The following is a 23698-nucleotide window of genomic DNA, read 5'->3' as shown; positions in this document are numbered from 1 at the left end:
TATGGTCTCTGTGAGCAGAACCAGCAGTAATGTAAAAACAGTCCAGGTCCCTGCTAATCCGCCACACAGCAGCTGAAATGCATCAGGCATGGTGTGTATTTGTGTGTATTTGTGTGTGTTTGTGTGTGTGTGTGTGTGTGTGTGTGTGTGTTGCAGGCCCGGGTCACATGATATTTGCAAATACCAGCTTTGCATTAAGCAGCTTTTTAAGCTCGATGTCTGTTTTCAAAATCCTCCAACAACAAATTCCTCCTAAAATCACTTCAAACCAATTTTATGACATCCGTGAACGCGATATTCCCTCATTTCCTGCAGTCCGAAAGGCTGAGATGAAGAATAATTTGCTTTTCTAAATGTTATTTGACCCAGGTCAACACTCTGCCGGAGCCAGATCTTTTATTCGATGCACCTGGTGTGAGTTGTGAATGGAAATTTCTGCTCTGGCAGCTTCCCTGGAAAATTGGCTCAAATTTGTAGCATTTCTAGTACAGTAAAGTTGCACAGCTGTTCCTCTGAAACGCGTCCGTTCACGGATGAAAAGCTGCGTACTCACTCTTCGCACGACTGCCGGATTTCTCAGTTGTAAAGGTAAAAAGTGTACCCCCCCCCCCACCACCTAGCGCTGAATTCCTCCCTCGTGCTGCAGCTTCGTCTGGTCCCACTGTGCGCGCGCGCCGTAAATTATTTATTAGTCGGGGAAGTTTAAACGTCGTTCTGAAAACGGCAGAATGTCAACGTGTATAGTCTTGCATCATTCAGACGTTTTACATTCAGTCCTTCAGAGACACACGCACACACACACACACACACACACACACGCACACTTCCTGCAGACAGTCGCAGAAAAACCAACAGCAAACCAACAGAGCCTCATCCGAGGCGTCGTCTTTGCCGCTGGAGAGACTTTTAGAAAGTGCGCTGCAGTTCTGCCTTGTTCTTTATGACGTCTGTGTGAATTCACCACCGTTTCAGTTTTGTCTGTGCACGCCGGGAGCTCGGGTGAGGTGCGCCTCGAGGGCAGGCGTACGCTGCCTACTATGAACAAAATAATAAAGGAATCAGAGCATTGAAGTGTCCCCTCTCCTCTGTGCAGGGCGTATAAAACCATCGAGGACGACGACCTGAAGTTTCCCCTGATCTACGGCGAAGGGAAGAAGGTAGGAGATGCTCGGGAGCCTTGATGTGCCTCAGCAGGTAAAATGCAGCTGGAATGCAGGGAGAGGTCAAAGGTGAGGACCCCCATCAGATGAGCCGTGAAGCCTGTTAATTGGAGTGTAACATCCCAGTCTTTTGCAGTGCTGTGGCACTGAAGTAAAGCTTGTGAGGTGTGATGGAGCAGGACGTGTCCTCGCTGTGGATTTCATATCTGCCTGACGTCATCCCCCCCCCCCGCCCCCGCCAGCCGCCGCCGCGGCCGGGTTTACCTGGGCTCGGCGGCTCATGCCCACATCGTGTCCTCTTCCCTTTGAAGTGAGGCGAGAAGATGGATGGCGAGATAGAGCGCGGGGAGCTTTGTGTGAGGGAGAGGAACGCCAGAGCACTTCAAAGCCCCACGCGCAGCCTGCCGGGCCCCGACGCTCAACAATTAATCCCAGGATGTTTCCCCCTTTCTCTGCTGGAGGAGCTGCGCTGCCACTTTGAAATGCTCTTCTTTCTCTCCACCACTCTGTCTCTTCATTTTTTTTTTTTTTTTTTTGACTGATCCCGGCTCATTCTGGCCATTCCTCGCCGTGTCCTCATGCTCACACCCCGTTTTGTTTTGTTTTTTCTGTACAGTAAATTCAATTAACCCAGTTCCCCAGTCCTGCACCAGCTTTCATTTTTAGGATTAGAAATGGAGAATTACCCAAACATCATGAATTCAGCTCAGAAATGTGCCTGGCGGAATTTGAGGCTTGGGAAAATTGTCACAGAACTGGGAGGAGGTGCAGACGGCGAGCTTGTTTTTTGTTGTTGTTGTTTTTGCGGTGAGTAAATACTGTAAGGCCACTGATAGAGATCCCCACTGGGCGTGTCCTGTATCTGTCAGACAAATGTCAACAGGGATTTGCCGTGCAGATTATTCTTTACGGTTTTAGCGATGCATGTGGAAAAAATCTCCAAAAATAAGAACACCACCGATCATTCAGTTGCTGTTATTTGTTCTCCTCTTGCAATATTTCTGACTTCAAAACAAAGAAAAATGTCTGATCTTGTGAAATATTGCAATTTTTTTCCCCACACTTTTTGATTTTCTTGATTGGTGGGGTAAAAATATTCAGATTACAACAAGACGTTTTGAACATTTCTCTATTGATGTGAAAAAACTCTGAATAAAACAAAAGTTTTACAGTTTGATGATCCTAATCATTAAAAAAATGAACTTTTCGATCGTAGTCTAATTTTTTGAAAGGTGCTTGTAAAGACCTATGAACAGAGTTTAGTTACAGAAGTTTCATGGGAGTCATTATTCCATCCTCAAACCTTCCATAATAAAGAGCGAAATAGAAAAGAGCTTTATTAGGACTCTAGCAATCAGCTTTTTCTTTTTTCCTTTCTGCGAAACTTTCTTTCTTGTTAGTACAACTTTTGTTGTAATTTCCTTTGATTTAACCGGAGACTTCATTGAGCTCATTTAACAAATTTCTCATGTGTGGGAACATCGTAACGCGGAGGAGTTCGCAGTTCTGACAGTGTGTAAAATGCGAATCCTCAGGTGATTGTGAGGCTGTTATGAAACCCTCAGGTTAACCAGATGTTTGAGAAATCTGGAAAATCAAGACAAATGGTAGGATGATTATATGAAGCGCATGTTGTAAACAACTGCCAGAGTTTACGGGCTTTCTTTCTGCTTGACACGTTGCCTCCTGCTGAATTTGCTGCGGGTTAAAAAAGGTAACTTTTCTCTAATTTTTTTTTTTTTTTTTTATTTTCATGGAAATTTCTCAAATGAAATGCTTTGAAACCGTCCAAGTTGTTTGTTCCAGAACTCAGAAATGTGTCAGGGTCAGGAGAAGCGGTTGATAAAAGCCAAATGTTCCATCCACTACTCAGAAGTAGAAACACCTTCATAAAATGTGCTTACATTGAAAATGTGAGAGACCCTGACTCGGTTTAACCCGTGTGATCCTGTGCAGGCTCGTGTTCTGGCCACCATCGGCGTCACCAGAGGTCTCGGCGACCACAATCTCAAAGTGCACGACTCCAACATCTACATCAAACCCTTCCTGTCCTGCTGCCCAGAGGTGAGCTCTGTTTTAAAGGTTTTTTTTTTTTTTTAAGCTGGAACAAACACACGGGGAGGGGGGGGGGAGTGTAAAGGTGACTCTGATCGCCACTATTTTCAACGCTGGAGTCTGTTACAGCGGACCTCTCTCTTGATTTCTCTTCACGATGCTGACCTCCTGTTGGAATGAGAGCGGCGGAGGTAACTGTGTGAAACGCCTTTGGCCATTAGCAGTCAACTCTGTGAACTGTGTGGTCGAGCCGCGCATTAACATTCCCCGCGGGCCGCCGCTCTCAAATGTCTCCTTCTCCTCGCCGAGTCTGCAGCACGCCGCCGCAGCAGTCACGAATCCCCATGAATCCGCTTGATCTTTAATTCATCGCCCTCCAAGTTCAGTGGTAGTTCAGTGTGTGTGTTGCTGCACCTGCGAGAGGCCCGTTGTCACTATTGTTTAATATATGTTGTACCCGCGCAGGAGAGCCCGCGCTGAATGCTGCTTCCTCGAGTGGGAGTGGTAGGTGAGTGCGGCAGGGTCAAGACCTCCTCGTCAAACATGTTCCGATTGCTCTCATCTTAAAAGAAAACCCCTGAAAGCGGCTGACCTTGGCACATGGAGTTATTCTGGCATGCAGTGAGGATGCTGGGGTCAAAAGTCAGAAAACTTCACTCTGTGTCTCGTCCAAACAGCCAACTGTTGCCGAAACCGCCGTCCCTCCGCGTCTTTCAGGCCCGCTCATTTTCTCTCTTCCAAAGCTTGACTCCTATCGGGAGGTTTACCACAACATGGAGGCTCCCGATCCAAGCGGAGGTCATCACAAATACTTTTCCGACTTCACAGCCGCCGCTCACACAGTAACCTCTGCAGCGAGCCGGTGTGTCTGCCGTGAATAGGAAACTCCCCCACAGCAGCGAAGGAATTACATGAAGCAGCCAAACAAAGGCGGCCCAAGGCCGCCGGGTATTCTTTCTGCTTGCTATTCCAGAGGACGCTTTTGTTCAACCACAGTAATTTTTAAAAGGCCGCCTCACAAGAGTTGCCACAGTAACATGAAAATGTCTTCGCCGGAGAAAATCTTTGAAGGATCGAGGCAATCGGCAGCTTTCAGCGGCGCACAGACAGGAAGGTGTGGAGAGAAAATATGCGTTTAATGGTCGGATCACCTGAATAAAGACTCAAACCGCCGTTTATCTCGCCGACACCCAGTGATGTCTGACCTCTCACATGTTAGGTTGTGCTTGAAGTTCATGTTGGTCCTCTCATCTGCTAACATTTCAACAAGCCGTACGTATTGAAAGATCTTCACCGCACCATCTGTATGTCGTATTAAGAATGTTTGTCGGTCCTTCTCTTTGAAATATCTTTTACTATCAGATGTGCAGCCGTAAAACTTTGTAGCCATTCGTCAGTGAATGTGATTGGCCTCGGGAATCCCACCTGACTTAATATGAAGAGCTGTCGGCAGAGCTTTTTTTTTAAAAAAAAAATTATTTTTAACACTTAAAAAAGTCCTTCTGCACTTCATTACCACTAATTAACACAGTAACGCTCTAATATCGTAAGAAATTGGGATGAATTTCTTCATCGTTTCTCATAATGAAGGTGCTGAAAGCGTGGTGGGATTGTGTCTCAGTTCAGGTGGAAAAACACAGATTATATTCAGGAACTGTGACAAAGACGCACTCGTCCATTTCTTCCTCCATCCACCTATTTTAGCTGTCTTTATGAAGCAGGGCGACAGTAAAATGCCAGCGATGCCCGAGAACTTTCCGATTTTTCTCCCAAAACGTGCAGAACTCCTCCACATTGTGCCCGTCGTCCTGCAGGTCAGAGTTTACCCGTTGGCGCAGTGCGAGCACGGAGCCGACGACGTCCTGGTGCTGGGAACCGACGGCCTGTGGGACGTCCTCTCCAACCAGGAAGTGGCTGAAGCCGTCACTTGTTTCCTGACCAACTGCGACCCCGACGACCAGCACAGGCAGGTTCACCTCTCGGCGGGCCTGAACTCCCTCTCACCCCGTTCGGCATCCGCCATGAACCGCTCGTCTCTCCTGTTGCTTCAGGTACACGATGGCGGCTCAAGACCTGATCATGCGAGCTCGAGGGGTGCTGAAGGACCGAGGCTGGAGGATCCCCAACGACAGACTGGGCTCCGGAGACGACATCTCGGTTTTCATCATCCCCCTCGCTTACGGCAACAAGCAGAGCTAGACGGAAACACGACCCCGCTGCGACGCCCCCACTTCACCCTGCAGCTTCCCTCGTCCCTCCTGGTCTTTCTATGAAAAAAACAAAAAAAAAAAAAAGTGCTTTAGTGTGGATTTCCTCCTTTCCTGAGGGATCCAAGATGTTTCTGGTCAGAGATGGAATTTCTGTCCAGGTTTTCCTGTTCATCATCAATCAGGGCGATTTCTTTTTTCTTTTTTCTTTTCCTGCTCTTTTTGAAAGAAGCCGAATCATGAAGAGAGCTGCTGAAGAGCCAAACTACTGATGTTTTTTTTTTTTTTTTTTTTTTTTGCTCCAGTGTTCAGGAAGTCATCATGAACTTTGCTGTGGAGCAAGGGGTTGAGAGTTCGAACGCACGCTGGACGGCTCCGTGACGTGCATCTCAGGATTCCTGCTAACGGCTAATGCACATTTCACATGGAGCGTTTGACTGAACATCTGTAGAGAGGAGGAGGAGCCCGACACCTGCTGTCCTGTACATACCGATCATACCTCCCCTGTCGCATGTCGGCTCTCCATCAATCTGCTGCGGGGCTCGTCCAGCAGCAGGACAACATTCCCATGTGTGTGGAGAGCCGTGTTTGGATTTATGTTTGAATATTTGGTATTTTGTGCGTCTATAATGACGTTTATTAATGCATACTGAGGATTAGTGCATCGGCAGAGTTGTTTGTGTAATCGGTGCCTGTCTGTCCACAGTCTGGACTCGCGGGCCAGCTTCCCAGGTCCTGTACTGTTTCATTTCAAACCAGTAAGCACTGCTGCGGCGCTACTTCAGTGTTAAGAAGGTTCTATAGTTGAGGCGTTAAGATTAGACTTGCACAAATCACACTTACACACACATTTCGATGCTGGTATACGAGTGTGTTCGTGCACAGACCTGCGTATGCACTAAAAACTCATCACAGACACAGAAATATCGTTTTGCACACAAATACTGAAATGCACACTTTCAATTTCATGCACACACACACACACACACGTCATGTCACCAGGACAGAAGCCCTGCGAGGTTCAGTTCTCTGACAGGAGCCACTTCTAGCTGAAGATACACCGACGGCTGTGTCTGATGGCGCCGCTCTCTCCGCCCAGCTTCGGCGCTGAAACCAGACACGGAAACTCAGAAGGAAGAAGACTTTGTGTTGCACGTATTCCTCATCAGCCTCATTACCGTCTCCCTTTTTTATTCTTTTAATGATATGCCGTCGATGACTTTCTTTATTAGCCGTTTGCATGCGAGATCAGGCGCGTCGTCATCCCACTACCTGTGCCATTATGAAGTCACGTTGTCCGATTTTTATATTAAAACCTTCAAACCTTAGATATTAAAACCGTGAATACAGGTGCCTCTAACAATGTGAACTGCTTGACATAGACTCATCTCCAAGACAAGTTTGGTAGAAAACACTAACCTTTGTGCTGTATGATTCAGTATCTCTTCTCTTTTTTCTTTTTTTTTCATGTTGATTAAAACTGCTTGTCCAGCAATACTTTGTATTTAGAATAATTGCTGCACAAATGACTGGATCCAGTGAAACATGGTACAGAGTAACTTAATTTATTGTAAAATATGTAAATATCGTTTTCGGTTCTCTCCATTCTTTTACTGTAAGCGATGTACATCTTACTGAAATCAAATCATGTAATTTGTACTGTTTTAGAAACTTAGCAACGTTGTAAAAACTTGTTTTTGAACTTTTTTGCCCTATTAAAGAATTACAGTTTCTGACCTTGTGAGTGCCTTCTTTCTCTTTTTTTTTGGTAAATATTTTGGTAAAGCTGTAAAAGAAGGGACTACTGATGTTCCCCATCAGTTAAAAAACAAATCTAGAACACTGAATTAATTGCAGAAAAGTCTCAGTTCAAATATGAAAACGATTGATTAGGAACACGTGTCAGTAAAGCACAAAACTCTCTTTGTCTTCATTGAATTGTGTCCAATTGTGACTTGGATGAACTTGGAGATAGAAAAAGTTCCCGAGGAGTGAAACTGGAAAGTTCTCACCAGGAAATTCAAAGTCTTCTTTAAACTGAACAGCATTGGTTAAAACTATAGATGTTTACAGCAGAAGACAAAGCAAAGACTGCACAGCAAATGTGCATCAATTCCATGTGGGGAATATCAAAATATTGTTTTGTCCCCCCATATGAACTTCATGTCATTTCCGAACTGTTTGGAAACTGAAAGTCTGATCTGTCATCGGTGGCTTAAACTGCTGCTTTGACACAATAATTCTCTGCATATTTAAATATCGAAAAGATGTGTTGAAACTCTTGGCTCAGACTGCTTTTGAATGAACCAACGATCGGGGATGAATCCATCACGGCTCTGGCAGCCAGGCGTGGATGAAGGGTGTAAAGTTCACCAAGGAGCCTGATGTGTAATGATGGACGCTCTGATTTGACACCAAATACTCCCGGGAATAAACCGCAGGAAAGCCTGATATCCTGGAAAAATAGGTGGGAAAACGCTCCGCGGTGTGTTCTTTTTAACTGGTTTTCACCTCGGTGTCTTCCACTGATAAAGTCGGTGTGAAACGAGCCCGTTGATGTGATGAGATACCAAATCCTAGAAATACCTGAGACTAAAGGCGTAAATCAAATCACAGAATACAGCCTCCATCGCTCAACAGGACACTCAGAAAAGGGTTTTCCACAGTGAACAGGAGATTTTTTTTTTTATAATTTTTTATTTGCAGCAAGGTAACTTCACATCTCCACTTAAATTCCACCACTTGAATGTGAATTTAAATCTACTTTCATTGCCAGATTAACCAATATTTCCTCTGTTTTGGGGCATTGACAGTAAAATATTTCCCTCATAAAAGAGATTTATATGAAGAGAAAATCTGAACCCTGAGGCCCATCAAATTGTGACAAAATACAAAAACTAGGAGCAATTTTCAGTTGGAATCACGTTTAAATTGTCGCTTTGTGCATGTCAAATGAATTTTGCAAGAATGTCAGACACATTCTGGAGTCGTCATGCACGGCGCCTGCATCAAGCGAAATGTAGCTTATACAGTGCACTCGTTTCGCTTGCTGACCTGCAGAAAATAAATTGAGGGCTTAAAGCATTCACGACCACCGAGTCCATGTTGAAGAGACAAATTCATGCATTTTCTGAACTTGTTCCAAATTTCAGCAAATTTTTTTTTTTAAGGTCCTGCAACTGATTCCATTAAACTGCAACCCGCTGCGAATGTTTCCAGTTATTTTGGAAACTGTTTTTGCAAGTTCTCTTGGCGATTCCCTGCAGCCCAGAGACAGAGGCTTTAATAATAACTGACTTTTTTTTTTTTTTTTTAGAGGATGTGGTGTGGATTAGGTTTCACGCAAACCCACACACACGTGAGAAAGTTTGCACCCAAGACCAAATTATTCAGGCACAGCTGTAAGACGCTGCTCAATATGTGCGGGGAATTCAGTCATCGTTTTGGAAAGGTTAACAAGATCCCTCGGCCTCTCGTTAATATTCTGTTTTGTTTTTTGGCTTTCACCTCCTTTTCTTCTCTGCTTTTGAGTTGCTTTTGACAGCCAAAGCATGCAGTAACATCCATGGTGTGACGAGAGAGTTGAGTTCCCATCATGCTTTGTTTCTTGTGGGTGGGCTGTCTCTCAATTGGAAGGTTGCAGGTTTGACTTCTTGTGGAAGTGTCCTTGAGCAAGACCCTTTTGAAGACAGATCCATTATGTATACATGAACACGGGTGTAACAGGTGACCAGTTTACATCTTTGAGTGATTTACTGGTGTTTTACTCTTCACATTCACCTGGATTTTAATATTCTGGTGCTTTTGTTTTGTTAGTAGAAAGAGGATATGTCAACCAGATGGAGGCAGATCTCCCCCTCCTCTACATATTAGCATTATCCCTGTAAGAACCGGGAGCCTCGCACCTTTCTAAATGTCTGAACACACACTCAGAGGACGGTGAAGCGCTGCCGTGGGAGTCTCACACTCCTGGGTCCTCTGCAGGAGCTGCAGGGCCATCTGGTCCCCGCAGGCCAGTGCCGCATCCTCCTCCAGGCAGGCCAGCACCGATCTGGCACTCCATCCCTCCTACTCTCCACACGTGTGTGTGTGTGTGTGTGTGTGTGTGTGTGTGTGTGTGTGTGTGGTCCAGATTGGATGACGGCAATGATGACACAGTCATTCCTGTGGGTGGCTTATTTTTCCAAGGTCGCAGCACTCCCACCCCACCCATGGACGGACCTGAAGGCGATGCTGAGTGGGCTTCGCAGCGAGACGCTCGTCTCCTCTCATGGAACGACGGAGCGCGTTGTCCTGCTGCAGTGCAACATGGGATATCTGAGGCCACAGCTTCAAGAGGACCATCGGAGCAGAGAATAAAGACAGCAAAAGATGGTCTTTCATACACTCAGTTTTATTTAGATCTCTTTCCTGACAGTGTAGCATGTGAACGTTATTGCTGTTACTGATTTTAACAATCACTTTGATCATAAATGCAAAAGAACGAAAAAAAAAAAAAGCTTCATTACAGGAACAACAACAATACATACAAGGTTCTGTCTGCATGTTGAGTCAAAGAACTTCGAAGTTTATTTTCATATAAAGTTATTTGGGAGGGAATTGTAAAAACAAACATAAAACAACAAAACCAGTTGCAATAATAAGTGGATTGTTTTAATTCTAAGAAGTTGGATTAGCAACAGTTCAGACAACCAAGTCATTTCTCCAGGCATGGAACGAGACATTTGACGGCTTCAGGCTTGCAAATGAGAGAATCTGCTGTTTTCTGGTCTTGTAATTCACCGTGACATAAAGAAAAGACAGAAGCTTCAGCAGCATTTGTGAAGGGACTTAATGCAGACACGCAGTCAGGACCGTCCTGTCGGGACAAAGGTGCAGCTGCGACATCCATCTGAAAGGGCAGGGTCTGATTTACGGCTACGGGGCTCCAGCCGCCTGTGGAATGATTTATCTGCAGCTCGGCTCAAATGAGAGCTTCGACACAAGATGGATGGGAAGGACAGAGTGTAGGCTGTGTCTCACTGCTCCATAGGCTGGCTCTCTTTACGGTCAGGACGTGATAAATGATGTTTAGTTTTGGCCCTGGAGGCTGGATTATGTCCATTTTTCTTCTTCTTACATGGAGGTGGACAATTATAGGAATGCAGACTTCGGCTCTGCATTCTCAATAATACCCAAACATCCTCTGTGGTTTATTTACAAGTTCTCTTGCAAAGAAAAATGCACCCCCTCTCTGCAACCTACGTGCATCTCCACAATGAGTAGCTGGAGTAGAATTTATTGTGTAATCTCGGCACAGATGCCAGTGGGCAGAGCTGCGGCCCGGAATGCACAGAACTCCATCACAACACACGATCAAGTGTGAAGGCATAAATATTTGATGGGAGTCTTCTTGGAAGGTCAGAGGAGGATTTAGTGCTCAGTCAGTCAGTCTTGCTGGTCTCACTGACCCACTGCCAGCCAATCAAAGCTCATTACCCATTCTGATTCCCCTCCACCCTCCGTCACGAGACCCCCGCCGGCCCGTGCTAATAATGCGTTACAGGGCGGCCAGATGCCGGCGGCCAGTCAAGAGGGGAGGATTTCCAAAGGTTAAACTCGCAACGCATGACCGACATCAGCCTCCTTCCTCCTCCTCCTCCTCCTCCTCCCGCTGCTCCCAGAGCGCACGAGGACACGTCTCCGCTCAGACGCCCCGCGGTGCGGGGGTCGGGTCATGTGGCGCGAGAGGATGCACCATCCTGACCGAGCATAATAAGCAGATTATTAACGTGGGGTGGGGGAGGGGGGAGGGGGGTGGGGGGGGGCAGGAACTGACAGAGAGCTCTGATTTATGTCCAAGCATGAAGAGGCGTTCAGGTGCAGGGTGGAGGGAGGGGGCACATGCTGCCACAGTCTGATGGTATGCAGCATTATTAACAAAGGACAGAGGGAAGAGCCGGTGTGTGCGTGTGCGTGCGTGCGTGCGTGCGTGCGTGCAGCAGAGCAGATGCATTGTAGGACACCTCTGTGGGCAGCAGCAGCCACGTCAGTCCTCCTCTGCTCTCCTCATAGCAACAGCACCGCTGACCTACATGCTTTCTGCACAGCAGCCCGTCCGCCCGGGGTGCCGCACGGGGGAACCGTGCAGAATCCATACAGCATCGACTCCACGCTACGTTTTACAATCCTGCACAACAAATAAATAAATTAAAAAAAAAAAAAAACTCACATGACATAAAGGATCGATGCATGCATCCTGTTGTAGCCCGATCTGCTGCAAATAAAATGCACGTCAATGGGTGTAAAATCTGACTAATCTTATGCAACTCCTAAAAAAAACAACTGACTTTTTTTGTTCTTTACATTAAAAATAAATAAATAAATAACACAAAAGAGGTCTGATAAGGTTCCAGCTCTGGGTGCAACAAAGCGGCGCACAGGCGGTCCTCGGCTGATCCTCCAGTAAAGTCAGTCTTTATGCGTAAAAGCTGCGAGCGTTACCTGGAAAAAGCGTCCAGCCGGGCTGGAAGCAGGCGGCGGGGGCTTTTCTTTTTCTCTTCCTTCCCCTCCCTCCCTCCTTCCTCCCCCACCCCCCAAGTCGGCCGGAGCGCAGGAGCCAGGCACTAGCAAGGCAGTAGCTTGCGCAGTCATCTCCATAGCGGGCAGAGTCACAACCCGACCAACAGCACAAACTACTACCTCAGCCAGGACGCGGCGAGCCGCGGGGCGAGCGGCGGCGAGGCGGAGGAGACAGAGCCGGGCACGGAGGGGAGAAATGAGCCGCGCGCCGCGCGTCGACGTGCCCAGCGGAGGCGCGGATCGTGCGTCCTCCTCCCGCTTCTGTGCAGACTGAAATAAGAGGGAAACCCCGCCCAAGCAGACCTGCTCCTCTTCCTCCTCCTCCTCCTCCTCCTCCCTCCTCCGTTAGAGCCGGCCTGTTCCCTCACATGACCCACTGCAGAGTCCAAACCTGCGGCTGGCGGCCCGGTGGCGGCCCTTCCTAGGAGGATGAGGGTCTTCCCAGCATGCAGAGCTGCTTTTGGCTCGTAAATAAAGGTCCAAACGCCTCAGTACCGCATGTTCATCACATTGCTCACCTTCATGAGGACGTTCCCACGCGTGGAATCTGGGAGGGATCGGCCGGCCTCTAGTCTACATCTCCCTCCTGCTGAACCTTTATCTGATCATTATGTGCTTCACAAGCAGCTGCTGGAATTGCATGACCTTGTCCGGGCGGTTTGGTCCAGTGTGAAAATGATTTTTGGAGAAGCGAAGCTTAACTTCCTGTATTCATTCAAATAAACTGTTGTCTTAAAAGCTTAAATTACAGAAAGGATGGTCCATGTATGAATCAGCCTGCAACTGGCACAAAGTAGCTTATTTTGTCATTAAATGCATTTATTACATTGGATCTGGTTCTACATGTTTTATTGAAATGATTACTTTCAGCCTCCACTCAGTCCCTTTATAATGATTTCCTCTTAAAATGTGGAAAATAAAAAAGAAATACTAGTGTGTAAACCCTCCCTCTGGTGTTCCTTCACATATTGCACCCTGGTTATAGCTGGAATAAATTTCATATTTTGAAGCTTAAAAAAAAACTAAACATGAGATTTACCTCTTGTTTTTTCCCCCCCAATCTTCAGATGAACATTTGCTGCTTTACAGTACCCGAGGTACTCAGACATAAAGTGAGATCAGCGGCTTCACAGGTTTGCGTATAAAAAGCAAAAACACTTGATTTAATTGTGCAATCTATTCAACGTAGTCACCTTGTGCTGCAATACTGTCCGTTATTAAATTAAAAATGAAGACCATGTTTGTGAAATTAGTCTTTAAATCCAACAATCCTTACTGTGTTTAGTTTTAATTTGCCTCCCCGAGTAGCATAAAGATAAATCTTGTGCCTGGAAACAATGACCAATGTTGCGATAAAGGTAAAAAAAATAAAATAAAAAAAAAAAAACACAAACGCCACGCAGAGCTGATTGTAGAATTGTCCCATTTATTTTATACAGACACGTACATCCCTTCTCAGATGGCTGGCTAAAGATGACATGGAATGTTACAGTAAGATTTGTTTCTTGCATAAAATCCTCACTGTTGAAAATGTTGCAAAAGTCAAAGTGTTCATTCTTTAAGATCAATAAAGCCCCAGTTGTTGTTGTTTTTTTTTTTTTGCTTCTTTTTGTTTTTTGTTCATTACATCATTAACACTTTCACCACACACTGTACTTCAACGCAGCCTCTTCAGTCCAATGAAACAAACTAAACCTGGAGGCAACACTGCAATTTATTGAAATCTCTGTGTTTAACAGGCAACAGCAGTCAGTCTGGATGAGGATGGAGGGCGGGGCTAATGCGCTAATCGGCTGGCGTGAGAAGCGTACGGTGGTGTGTGTGTGGAGTCGCCGGCCCTGCTCGCCTGCACTCTGCTTCACGTTAAGAGTTCAACGCCCGTGCTGCTGGTGAGGCGCGCGGGGTTTTTTTTTGTTTTTTTTTTTTTTTTCCCGAGAAGACACATTCAAGATTTCTTCATTATAAAAACCAGGAGCGGAGGAGCGACCCCGGTCAGGACTCCCCGTTCTGGACTTTGGAGATGGGTGGCTGCATAAAGTCTTTAAAGGGCCCCAGGGCCTCCTTCAGGGCCGCGCTCACCTCCGACGAGGAGCACGTGATGCACTCCACCAGCGTGGGGTACAGGGCGATCACCTGAGCCCACGTGTTGCCGTCCACTGCGGGCGGCGGGGGGAGGGAGGGAGGGGGAGGAAGCCAGAGAATACCAATTGTGTTAGAGGGCAATCAAAGAAATAATTTGCCAGATAGAATTCCCACGGGCGTATGAAAATGAGTTTTTGCTCCGAGTAAAAGGTCGATATAATGCAAACATGGTGAAGGGCGCTTCAAAAATGTAATTTCACAATGACTCACTGCAATCTATTGCAGTTAGAAAAAAACACATCCGTTCTTGTAATTGACCTTGCTGCAAATGTAAACAGTCGTCCCCAGATTCCAGATAAAACTCATCAGAAACACGGTCCCAGCAGAATACTGGCACATTTACGCCAAATTAAAAGATGATAGATACGCTGGCATTACTTTTTTTTTTCCTTCTTCTTCTTCTAAAGCCATAATGTCTCTTTGTCTTCATAAGATTTCCTGAAATATTGCTGCAGTTCGATACTCACCGTTTTCGGGCTGCGTCTTTTTAAGTGAATCCATCAAAGTGCTGATAGCTTTCAGGACAAAGATAATCTCCGTCACTTGTTGCCTGAAGCGGGAAAAAAAAAAAAGAAAAAGGAAAAGACGTGTAAAAAGACCAGAGTAAAAAAGAGAGAGACAAAAACTATCAAAGAAAAGAAAACACAAAGAAAAAATGTGAAGTGTTGATCACAAAGGGACATCGAACAAAATGAGGAGATAATAAAAAACTAAGCAATTACACGTCTATACGTATTCCATTCATCACTTCCATTCTGTAAGATTTCACCTCAATGTCACCAACATCAAACAGTGACTCTAAATTATCAGAACATTTCAAAAGATCAAATATTTCTTCTATCTTTTATACGACCAGAGGCCAAAATGATAATTTCACAAGGGCTGAAACATTTCAGATATTTATTATGAGTGCATGAATAAATAAGAAAACTGTTCATCTTTAAATGATATAGAAACTGTGTGAGATTCATCTTCATATGTCAGAAACTATCAGAATGATAAAAAGCTCATTAAATATTTCACGGCAAACTGGCTGGAGGACTATTTGTTGGTTTGCTTTAAATGGCTTTTCAGGAAATAATACTTGAAACACAACTCCACACGCTCCTCTCATTCATATACAGATGAAATAAATGAGTCTGGGAGTAAAAGTGACATTGCTGTCCGGAGCAGGAGCGACACGTCCGGGCGTCGTACCTCGGCAGCGGGCAGCGTCCGCTCAGCCTCTCGTCGTCCACGTAGCGCCGCAGGACGTCCTGGGACCTCTTGAGGAGCACGGAGAGCGCCATGCGGGAGATGTAGCCCTCCTGCGGGGTCGACACCTTGTTGCTGAAGGAAAACTGCAGCAGGGTCTCAAAACACACCTTGGAAAACTCCTCCCTCATCCGCACGTCGATCTCCGCCTCTGTTGACGGATCAAGCAGCGTTATGAGCCGGACATGAGGTGAAACTAGACAAGACTCAAAGGTAGCGGAGGGACAGGATTACCTGTGAACGAGGGCGACTGCGAGTGAATTGAGCCTTTATTGAGCATCGCCATGATCTGACCCACAAAGTCTTTGGGGATAAAATTAGCAAACGGTAAAATCTCGGTGCTGATCAACTGGACCACCTGCAAGGAAAAACAAAATGATCAGCGGTGCGTCACCATTCAGATGAGTGAATATCAAATTTACTGGCTGGTTTAAATCACCTCTACATCAACGGCTTCGTTCTTCTGGAACTCCTGGATCGACAGGTTGTCTGGCGGGACGCTGAAAGAACAACAGCCATGAGCTTCGTCCTCAAAACTTCTACAGCAATAAGCATGGAATGTTAGGAAATGAAGGCACCTTTTGGTGAAAAGAAAGTCTTCAAAGGCGTTGGCCAGCTCCGGCCACATGGTGTCAAACCTCCCGGACGAGGCGTGCTGGCGCGCCACCGGCAGCCCGATGGACAGCACCTTGAGCAGCGAGGAGACGGCCAGCTTCCAGGTGCTCTCCGACGGACAGGCGTACTTCAGACCCAGAGGCATCCTTAAGGTCTGGAGCCAGAAGGGAGAAACGCCACCAATGACAAATCGCAATAAATAAAATCCTGAAAACTTTCAACCCCTCGATACAAAGCTGTCGCCAGTGGATTCAAGTTTCACTCCAGTTCACCAAAGGAAGTAATAAACCCTCTTTTGCAAACAGCTGGCTTCCCCAAGGTGGAGATTTTACAAGAAACGCCTTCTTGCACTTAAGTACAAAAAAAAAGAAAGAAAAAGGGTGGAGGCAAGAACAGGATCTGTCCACAGGGAGGCTTTTTAATAATTCCTTGGCAAATTAACTGTGTTTAAGTTCAGGATTTCCCATAAACACACTCTGGGGGGGGGGAAAGGAGCTAAAAGCAGGTGTCAAGAGGAGGAAGCACGAGGATCAAACTGCATTAACTGCATATAAAACCAGTGACTTCAGGTCAATGCTGAGAAACGCTGAGGCTGAAGGACACCAACGCAAGAAACCGTTTCAAAATATAACAAGTGGACTGGGTTTTTTTTATGTTCCTCGCTTCTTTTTCACAAGTTTCCCGGCCTTCTGGCCTCCTCTGTGTCGCTTTATCGGCCGCGGCAGAAATTGGATTTGGTCACTTTCAACCGACGCAAACAGAACACTGACATGTCATCACCCCGGAACGCCGCCGTGGAAAAACATTCAAGCAAATCCTGGCAGGCGTTTTACATGCAGCGGCCGTGGGGGCAACGCTGCACTTCGTGTGTGTGTGTGTGTCCAAAACTGATGAATGGAGAGAGAGAAAAAAAAAGCTTCTCACTGCGGTCAGACACAGATGAGACTATAGTGACCGGAAAACTACGACTGGGACGAAAAAAAAGCTACAAAAGATTAAATGGGTTCATAGAAAGTGAAGCTTTAGTCGTTTCACATTCATCCATTCTTAATACGCCAATACTGACCAGCGACCCTCTGGAGAGGAAAACACACACTGCAGAGTCTGCTGCTGCCTGTGTTAGCCAATGTGTGTGAGGCACTCTAAAGGCGTCACGTTATTTTACATTAATTAAATATTCTAATTACAGATGTTTTTTTAACCATCCTATCACAGGTTACGAGTGCAGTGTGTGTGTGTTATGGTAGTTTTGGTTCACTGGGAGGCAAATAAAACGTGTTTGTTTTTTCCAAAATTTCCCATTACTTTATTGGCCTGTGCTTAAAGAAACAAGAAAATACAGATTAAAAATGGAAAAAAAGAAGAGTTTTAATGCCGTGAATATGCACCGACATCCATTTTAACTGAATATTTTGATGTTTTTAGCTGCTACAGCAGCAACACTTCATCAATACGATAAAAGTAATGAAAAAATCTGCCCCAAACATTTGCAGAAACCCTGTTGGTACCTTGATGATGTTCTGTAGAACTTTCTCATTGATGACCGCCTTGTGGCACGCCGTTTTATGGTACAGGTCCACCACCACCTCCAAGGAACGCTCAGCAAAGGGCACATAGTTTAAGGCAACCCATTCGGCCTGTGGGGGCAAAAAAAACAAAAGACGGAAAATTAGTCAGAAACAGAGTTTTCACTACCTGTTTGACCAGTTATAACATTGAAAGCAGCTTTGAAAGGCACACTTCATATGAGAATGCAGTGTTATCCAACACAAGCGACACAGAAATGGAGTTTTGAAAATCAAAGCGTCAATCAGCCAGCTTTGGGTTTAGTTCATTCTTTACGAGCGCAGGAGCTGAGATGCTGCCTCCGATAACGAATGGCGCCGATCATACAAAGTGTGTCTTTCAGGAAAAAGATAAACAGAAGCACACGTGTGCAACATGAATTTTCACCAAACTCACAACTGAAAATGAACTCCACGGGGGGTTTGTGCACACAGAGGCATGACCGCCGGTTAGTGGCAGGCAGAGAGGAGGGCGGAGCACGGAGTGAGTGAGAGAGGCGGAGATGAGGCGCGAGAGCCGACCATGCGGTGTGACGGGCCGTCTACCGCAGAGGGTAGGTCATCTCCATTCAGCACAGCTCAGTACAATTATAGAGTGAGAGGAAGAGGAGGAGGAGGAGGAGGAGGAGGAGGAGGGGGGGGAGGGCTGGGAGAGATGAGGAGACTCACCGGTGCAAACAGCTGGATCTAAAATGGTTATCCAGTGAGTAATTCCAAGAAACAGAATGAGAGAAGATCGCAATTAAACTGTTGTTTTAAAGAATCTGATGCAGCGCGCCGGCTAAATGAGATTTAATAAAGGGGGGGGGATGAGAGACTTTAAAACAACAACAACAAAAAAACCCCTCTTACGCTCAGCACTGAGGTCGGCAGACAAAAGTGGATAAAAGCCAATAGGCGGTATAGACCACCCATAACATCTGTTTTACATCAACAGATGTCCAACAGGAAGCCGGGTCTGCGTCCCATATGCAGCATGAACACAGCGGAGGACGATATGGAGCGGCACAGGAGCTGCATCTCTTCTGCATACATGTGGAGGAGTACTGATAATTGTGTGTGCATCACGGTGCACACGTCGTGGGTCTTTCTCCTTTTTTTTTATGTGTAATATGTTTGTTGTGTACAGACATTTGTCCGCGGCACTGTGATGTCTTTGCCCTCTTTGTAGACTGGCAGGCTCACTTCCTGTCCAGCTGTGTGCCTCTCCTGAGCGAGACAGTCTTTATGACTTTATGAATAATAGTATTCCTACAAGATGTGGACATGACTTAACAAAAGCGAACAAGTGAGTCTAGACTGAGGGAAATAAAACTACTCAGAAGAGGAATCGCTGGATGATACAACACACGTGCAAGTCGTGTCAACTTTATATGAAGAAATACAGATCTGCGTTGGAGTAAGGACTAACAAGTCCCATTCCAGACACACCTTTTATAATGTGCACATAAATATCAATTCATGATGCACGAATCAACATTTTAAGTTGCCATTAAAACCATCAGTGAGCCCCCCAACCCCCAGAGAACCTGAACCACTTTGCTTCTTCTCGCCCAAAACGGCCCTTTCCATCACTCCAACCCACATCCTCTGTATTCCCACCCCGACAATTGTTTCTTCATTCTCCTGAATATAAACAGCACTGTCAAACGGTGAGATCTGCTGTTGCTTGGTCGAACCAAAAGTATAAACATACCGTTAGCAGCAAGGTCTACAATAAAGCGTGGAATAGGGATTTACCTCCAGTCCAAATGCACCTTTGCAACACTTTAGCTGCATTTTCAGTGCTAAAAGTCTGAATAGTCCTTTCCTTGACAGAACACTTTCAATGACCTTCCCAAAACGCAATAAATTAGCATCTCACTGCAAACGACACACTGTGCAAAATGAGCATCGGGACCAATCCATGGGAAAAAAAAAAAAAAAAAAAAAAAAAAACGTCTCCAGTTTCTATACATCACGTCATCCTGCTGCTGAAATATAGCTGTATAAGGAAAATGAGCTGTGACGGAGCTGAAAGGCGGTGAAAGCTTTCCCTGGTATGCTGCCAGGGAGATGAGAGGGAGGAAATCTGAGAGAGAAACTGCTCGGGGCTACTGATGCAGGTCTATAGGAATCTGTCAATCTCCTGAAGAGCAGCGATGGGAGCTGCGTAACGTACAACGCTGTGGAGCCCCGAGAGGAGGAGGGGGGGGTGCCTCATGATCATCCAAGAACAGGTATGATTTTGTCGAGAATGGCTGAGGAGAGCGGGGCGATGAGTAACAGCGAACGCCATCACGCACTCCAATGCAGAGACGCACAAAAACAAACCACACACACACACACACACACACAGAGGTTGAAGCTCCCAGTTCTATCCTCTTACCTGGTTGTATTTCGCATTCGCCACGTGTTTGGTTTCCATCCGGCCGTACTGGGGAGGCTTGCAGGAGAACTCCACAAAAAGCAGCAGCTGTTCAAAGATGGCCGGGTACATGACCTGCAGGTTCTCGGGGCCCACACAGATGGCCTGCAGCGGGGAGGGAAGGGAGGAACAAACACTGCTGACACCCACCACGGGACGCGCGGCGCGTTGCATAATTCAGCACACTGACACACTCCTTCCTGGGCTGAGGTGGCCGAACACTGTAGAAATAACTCACAGTAACGCAAAACCTCCAAGAAATCTTAAGGTTCAGACATATTTCCCCACCTTCTGTAAAACATCCAGAGCGGTGAGCACCGCCTCCTGCAGGCTGGTGAGGACCGCCTCGGTGTAGGAGGGCAGGATGAAGGGCGAGGCGTCGCTGCTGATAGGCACGGACACGGCGCCGTGGAGGATGACCCCGAGCTTCTTCAGGTCCTCCATGCTGAAGTTGGCTTTGATGTGCTGGTAGAGCGCCGGGAAGATCTGGATCAGCGCCGTGAGGAAGGGCTGGCTGGGGATGAAGGAGAACTTCTCGGCGGGGCCGCTGGGGGGCCTCGTGCTGTCCGTTCCCGTTCGGTACCACGTGTTCCACGCCGACCACCACAGGGCGGAGTCCTCTAAGGCCGACTCCTCGCCCGGCGGGGGGGCCTGCATCTCGGCGCCGTTGTACCGCGTCAAGCGCTCCACGAGCGAGTCCGAACGCACCAGGGGTCTGCCGGGCCCGGAGGCCGAGAGGGGGTCTATGAGCACTGGGGGGACGCCCATGGCGGCAAGGGCGTCGCCCGCTTTATCCGAGTCTTTAACGGGCGTGACGATCTGCAGGATCTCCTGGAAGCTCTTGAGCGCGGCCAGCGAGACCTCGTTGTTTTTGCTGAGGGCGGCAGACTGAATGTGGTTGAGCAGCACCTCCCAGGCCTCGAAGAAATCACCTGCAGGGACGAGACGGAGCGACGGATGAGCGCCAGCTGGAAGCGAGGGAGGCGATTATCTCTCCTGCACGTGACGTTTCATTCCGGCAAACGGCTACAAAGAGGCCAAGAAACCAGAACTGTATCCAGAATCTACTAAACTGAAGCACTGAGACATTCTTACTCAGACATTATTCCTTTCAAGCCTGATTAATGACATTAACAGTAAGCAATAGCTACTCATTTTCTTTTCTCATGTAGTAAGAGCAGCCTTCTAGGAATTAACATGGTGGAAAAGGAGTTAAACAGGGGATCGAGTTCTAGAATCTATATCTCTGTGGAATGATAATTGAATCCACAGTGGGACTCTGATCACTCAAATTAGACCACTGAATCCAGCGTGTTTCTGGATTATTACATTTTACGCGGCTCAGTTGTTTAGGCGGCTCTACACTCCATCTGGCTCTGACCATGTGTCCAAGTCTCAAAGACCCTGGATCCTGAGACGCCCCAAACAGGAAGTGAGCACCTTGTAAAGCAGCTGTTGATGATTGTGGTGCCGGTGTATGTGGCTGTGTCACGACACACCGAATTATTACAAGAATAAAAAAAAGATAATTACCTATTAGTTTTAGAGTTAACCTTTCGCATATTTTAACAGGATGTTCTTCCTTTGTCTCATAATGTTAAGTTTTAATTACTGCAATGTATTTGCTGCGTGAATTAGTTTGACTTCAATAGATTCTTCACTGTCCTCCGTGCTACAATATGAGTCAATATGAACTGGAGGGATGACTACAGTAGATCAGGTAACTTAGAATGACTCACTGAGTTGCTGGAGGAGATATCGTCTGGTGTTGAAGATGCGGGCCACCCCCGCCAGCGTCAGCACCCACGTCTCGGCCCACTGCTTCTCGGCGGTGTCACGCGAGTGGTGAATGAGGATGTTCCCGCCTCCCGACTCGATCTTCTCCTTGTCCGCTGTGGTGGAGGACGTCCTGACGCAGTCCAGCAGCTGAAACAGGACCTGGAAGAGACGCCGGAGGGGCTCAGTCAACTTCGGTACGAAAAGGATTGAGTAGATTTTATGATCTTAGAAGGTACTTTCTATGATGAGAAAAAAAAAAGAGAGTAAGAAAGTCAAAAGAGAAGGAAAAATAGCAGCCAGCTACCTTCCAGACCACGATATGCCAGGTCGGCTGCTGCAGCAGGGTGCCATGGGCAGCGATGGTGGAGAACAGCGTCTGCCCGGCGCTTTTGCGCACGGCGGGCCGCGGGTCCACGCACAGCTCGCCCAGCTTGGCGTACAGGCACAGCCAGAGGCAGTCGAAGGGCGGGGCGGGGTGGAACGGCCTGTTCAGGGTCTCCCCTTTTTCCTGAGCCTGCTTCTGCAGGGCTTCCTCCTCCCTCTCCAGCTCCTGGGTGATCGCTTCCCCCCTTTGGAAGAAGTAGTCTGAAATATTCCACTGTGGGTTAAATTAAAAAAAAAAAAAAAAAAAAAGGGAAGTGAGGGCAGAAAGCAGAGGCATAAATTGAAGAGAAATGTTGGCAAGAAGCTTCTGGCGGTTTTGCTATCTATTACCATAAAGTAACCTCACAGGAACTGCCACACTCCAACAGGAATAATCCAGTTAAACCACAGATCAATATTAGGTTTTGCACGCCCTAAATACAGCACAAAGTATCTCTGGAAAGCGGTTAAGTGCAGGTAAAAGCATTAAAGGCTGCTGTGGTTCTTAATTGCGATAAATTTTATCCAAATTCAATTAAAATCCTGATTCTTCCTCAAAAATACACCCGTTCAGACTTCCTAATTTACAAATCTGAGTAAATTGCTTCACTGGCAGCATCTTAAAAAAACCCAGAACCGTCGGCGTTGCAGGACAGTCGTCGTGGTTGTCGTTAAACCACGTCTCTCACCAGTAAACCGATGGACGTGAGGCTGATGTTAAGCTCCTGGTTCTGCAGGCCGAAGCTGCCGGCCACATCCACTACGATCTGGAGGCACGTGCAAGGCATGGTGGGCAGGAAGTCTGTCACTACCAACTGCAGGCACTGGAAGGCTGTTCGGATCAACGACTCACTGGAAGCCAAGCAGACACACGGCGTGACTGTAGATGGACTCCAGGAAGGAATCCTCTCACAAAAAAATACAACAGCAGCAACAAAAAAAAAAAAAGATCGGCATCTGCAGTTGTTTTGATTCTCACCCTTGATCATTGCGGATGGCTCCAATGACACCCAGTACGAGGGGCCAGCCGGGCCCCAGGCAGTCTCCCTGGCTCTGCAGGATCTGCAGGACACTCTCCAGCTGTTTCTGTCGAATGTCTGCCTGCAGCACGTTGGACAACTCCTTCAGGGGGTTCAGCAGCAGGAGCTGCAGCCGCTTGGGGGATTAAAAACGGGGATTGAGCGATTCATTTGTTAAACGACAGTTATATCAAATCCAAACGGTGCACACAGTTCACAGATGTGAAAGAGCTTAATAGAGCAGGGATTTTTTTTTTTTTTCAAATTAATTTCAGACACCTTTATGAGTTTAGATAAAACAGAAAAAGATTTTTTTCTTTTTAAACTGCTATTTTACAACATTAGCGCTGTGTGTGAGCCAGTGAGTCACCGTCAATTACAGTATTTTAACACAGCGGCGTCCGGCGCTGAGAGCCTGCCCACACAGCTGGCAGGGCCTTAAAGAAAGATTGTGCATTTCTGTCCGACAGATATCACCTTTAAAGCTCGGCGCGGCGCCGCTCCATCCGCACAGCCTCTGCCCCATTTCAGATAAGCTCAGTGCAATTCTCTTTATCTCTGCTGGCGAGGT

General features: G+C 46.8%; 2 protein-coding genes across 8 annotated transcripts in view; one reads left to right on the top strand and one right to left on the bottom strand.

Annotated features, from left to right (window-relative positions):
- ppm1h (protein phosphatase, Mg2+/Mn2+ dependent, 1H) overlaps positions 1 to 7158 on the top strand; it is a 30582-nt gene extending 23424 nt beyond the window's left edge. Inside the window, exons 7-10 of the mRNA XM_030095301.1 lie at positions 1094 to 1157; positions 3117 to 3224; positions 5030 to 5181; positions 5267 to 7158. Coding sequence (XP_029951161.1) covers positions 1094 to 1157; positions 3117 to 3224; positions 5030 to 5181; positions 5267 to 5414 — 472 coding nt within the window. The 3' untranslated portion in view covers positions 5415 to 7158. The remainder of the gene's footprint in view (positions 1 to 1093; positions 1158 to 3116; positions 3225 to 5029; positions 5182 to 5266) is intronic.
- A 6231-nt stretch (positions 7159 to 13389) lies between these two features.
- mon2 (MON2 homolog, regulator of endosome-to-Golgi trafficking) overlaps positions 13390 to 23698 on the bottom strand; it is a 31881-nt gene continuing 21572 nt past the window's right edge. For 4 of the 7 annotated variants that reach the window (XM_030095294.1, XM_030095295.1, XM_030095297.1 and 1 more), the window contains 14 exons: positions 23088 to 23263; positions 22798 to 22960; positions 22050 to 22343; positions 21706 to 21904; positions 20255 to 20898; positions 19928 to 20071; positions 18229 to 18246; positions 17503 to 17631; positions 15958 to 16148; positions 15819 to 15879; positions 15614 to 15737; positions 15323 to 15530; positions 14593 to 14675; positions 13390 to 14139 (listed from right to left, as the gene is read on the bottom strand). In XM_030095294.1, coding sequence (XP_029951154.1) covers positions 13976 to 14139; positions 14593 to 14675; positions 15323 to 15530; positions 15614 to 15737; positions 15819 to 15879; positions 15958 to 16148; positions 17503 to 17631; positions 18229 to 18246; positions 19928 to 20071; positions 20255 to 20898; positions 21706 to 21904; positions 22050 to 22343; positions 22798 to 22960; positions 23088 to 23263 — 2598 coding nt within the window. In that variant the 3' untranslated portion in view covers positions 13390 to 13975. The remainder of the gene's footprint in view (positions 14140 to 14592; positions 14676 to 15322; positions 15531 to 15613; positions 15738 to 15818; positions 15880 to 15957; positions 16149 to 17502; positions 17632 to 18228; positions 18247 to 19927; positions 20072 to 20254; positions 20899 to 21705; positions 21905 to 22049; positions 22344 to 22797; positions 22961 to 23087; positions 23264 to 23698) is intronic. The other 3 variants (XM_030095296.1, XM_030095298.1, XM_030095300.1) reach the window with 1 other exon arrangement.

The sequence above is a fragment of the Salarias fasciatus genome, chromosome 7, assembly GCF_902148845.1.
Source record: "Salarias fasciatus chromosome 7, fSalaFa1.1, whole genome shotgun sequence".
Classification (NCBI taxonomy): domain Eukaryota; kingdom Metazoa; phylum Chordata; class Actinopteri; order Blenniiformes; family Blenniidae; genus Salarias; species Salarias fasciatus.
Note: the sequence above shows the minus strand (reverse complement) of the source record. Positions and strands in the feature narration are given on the sequence as shown.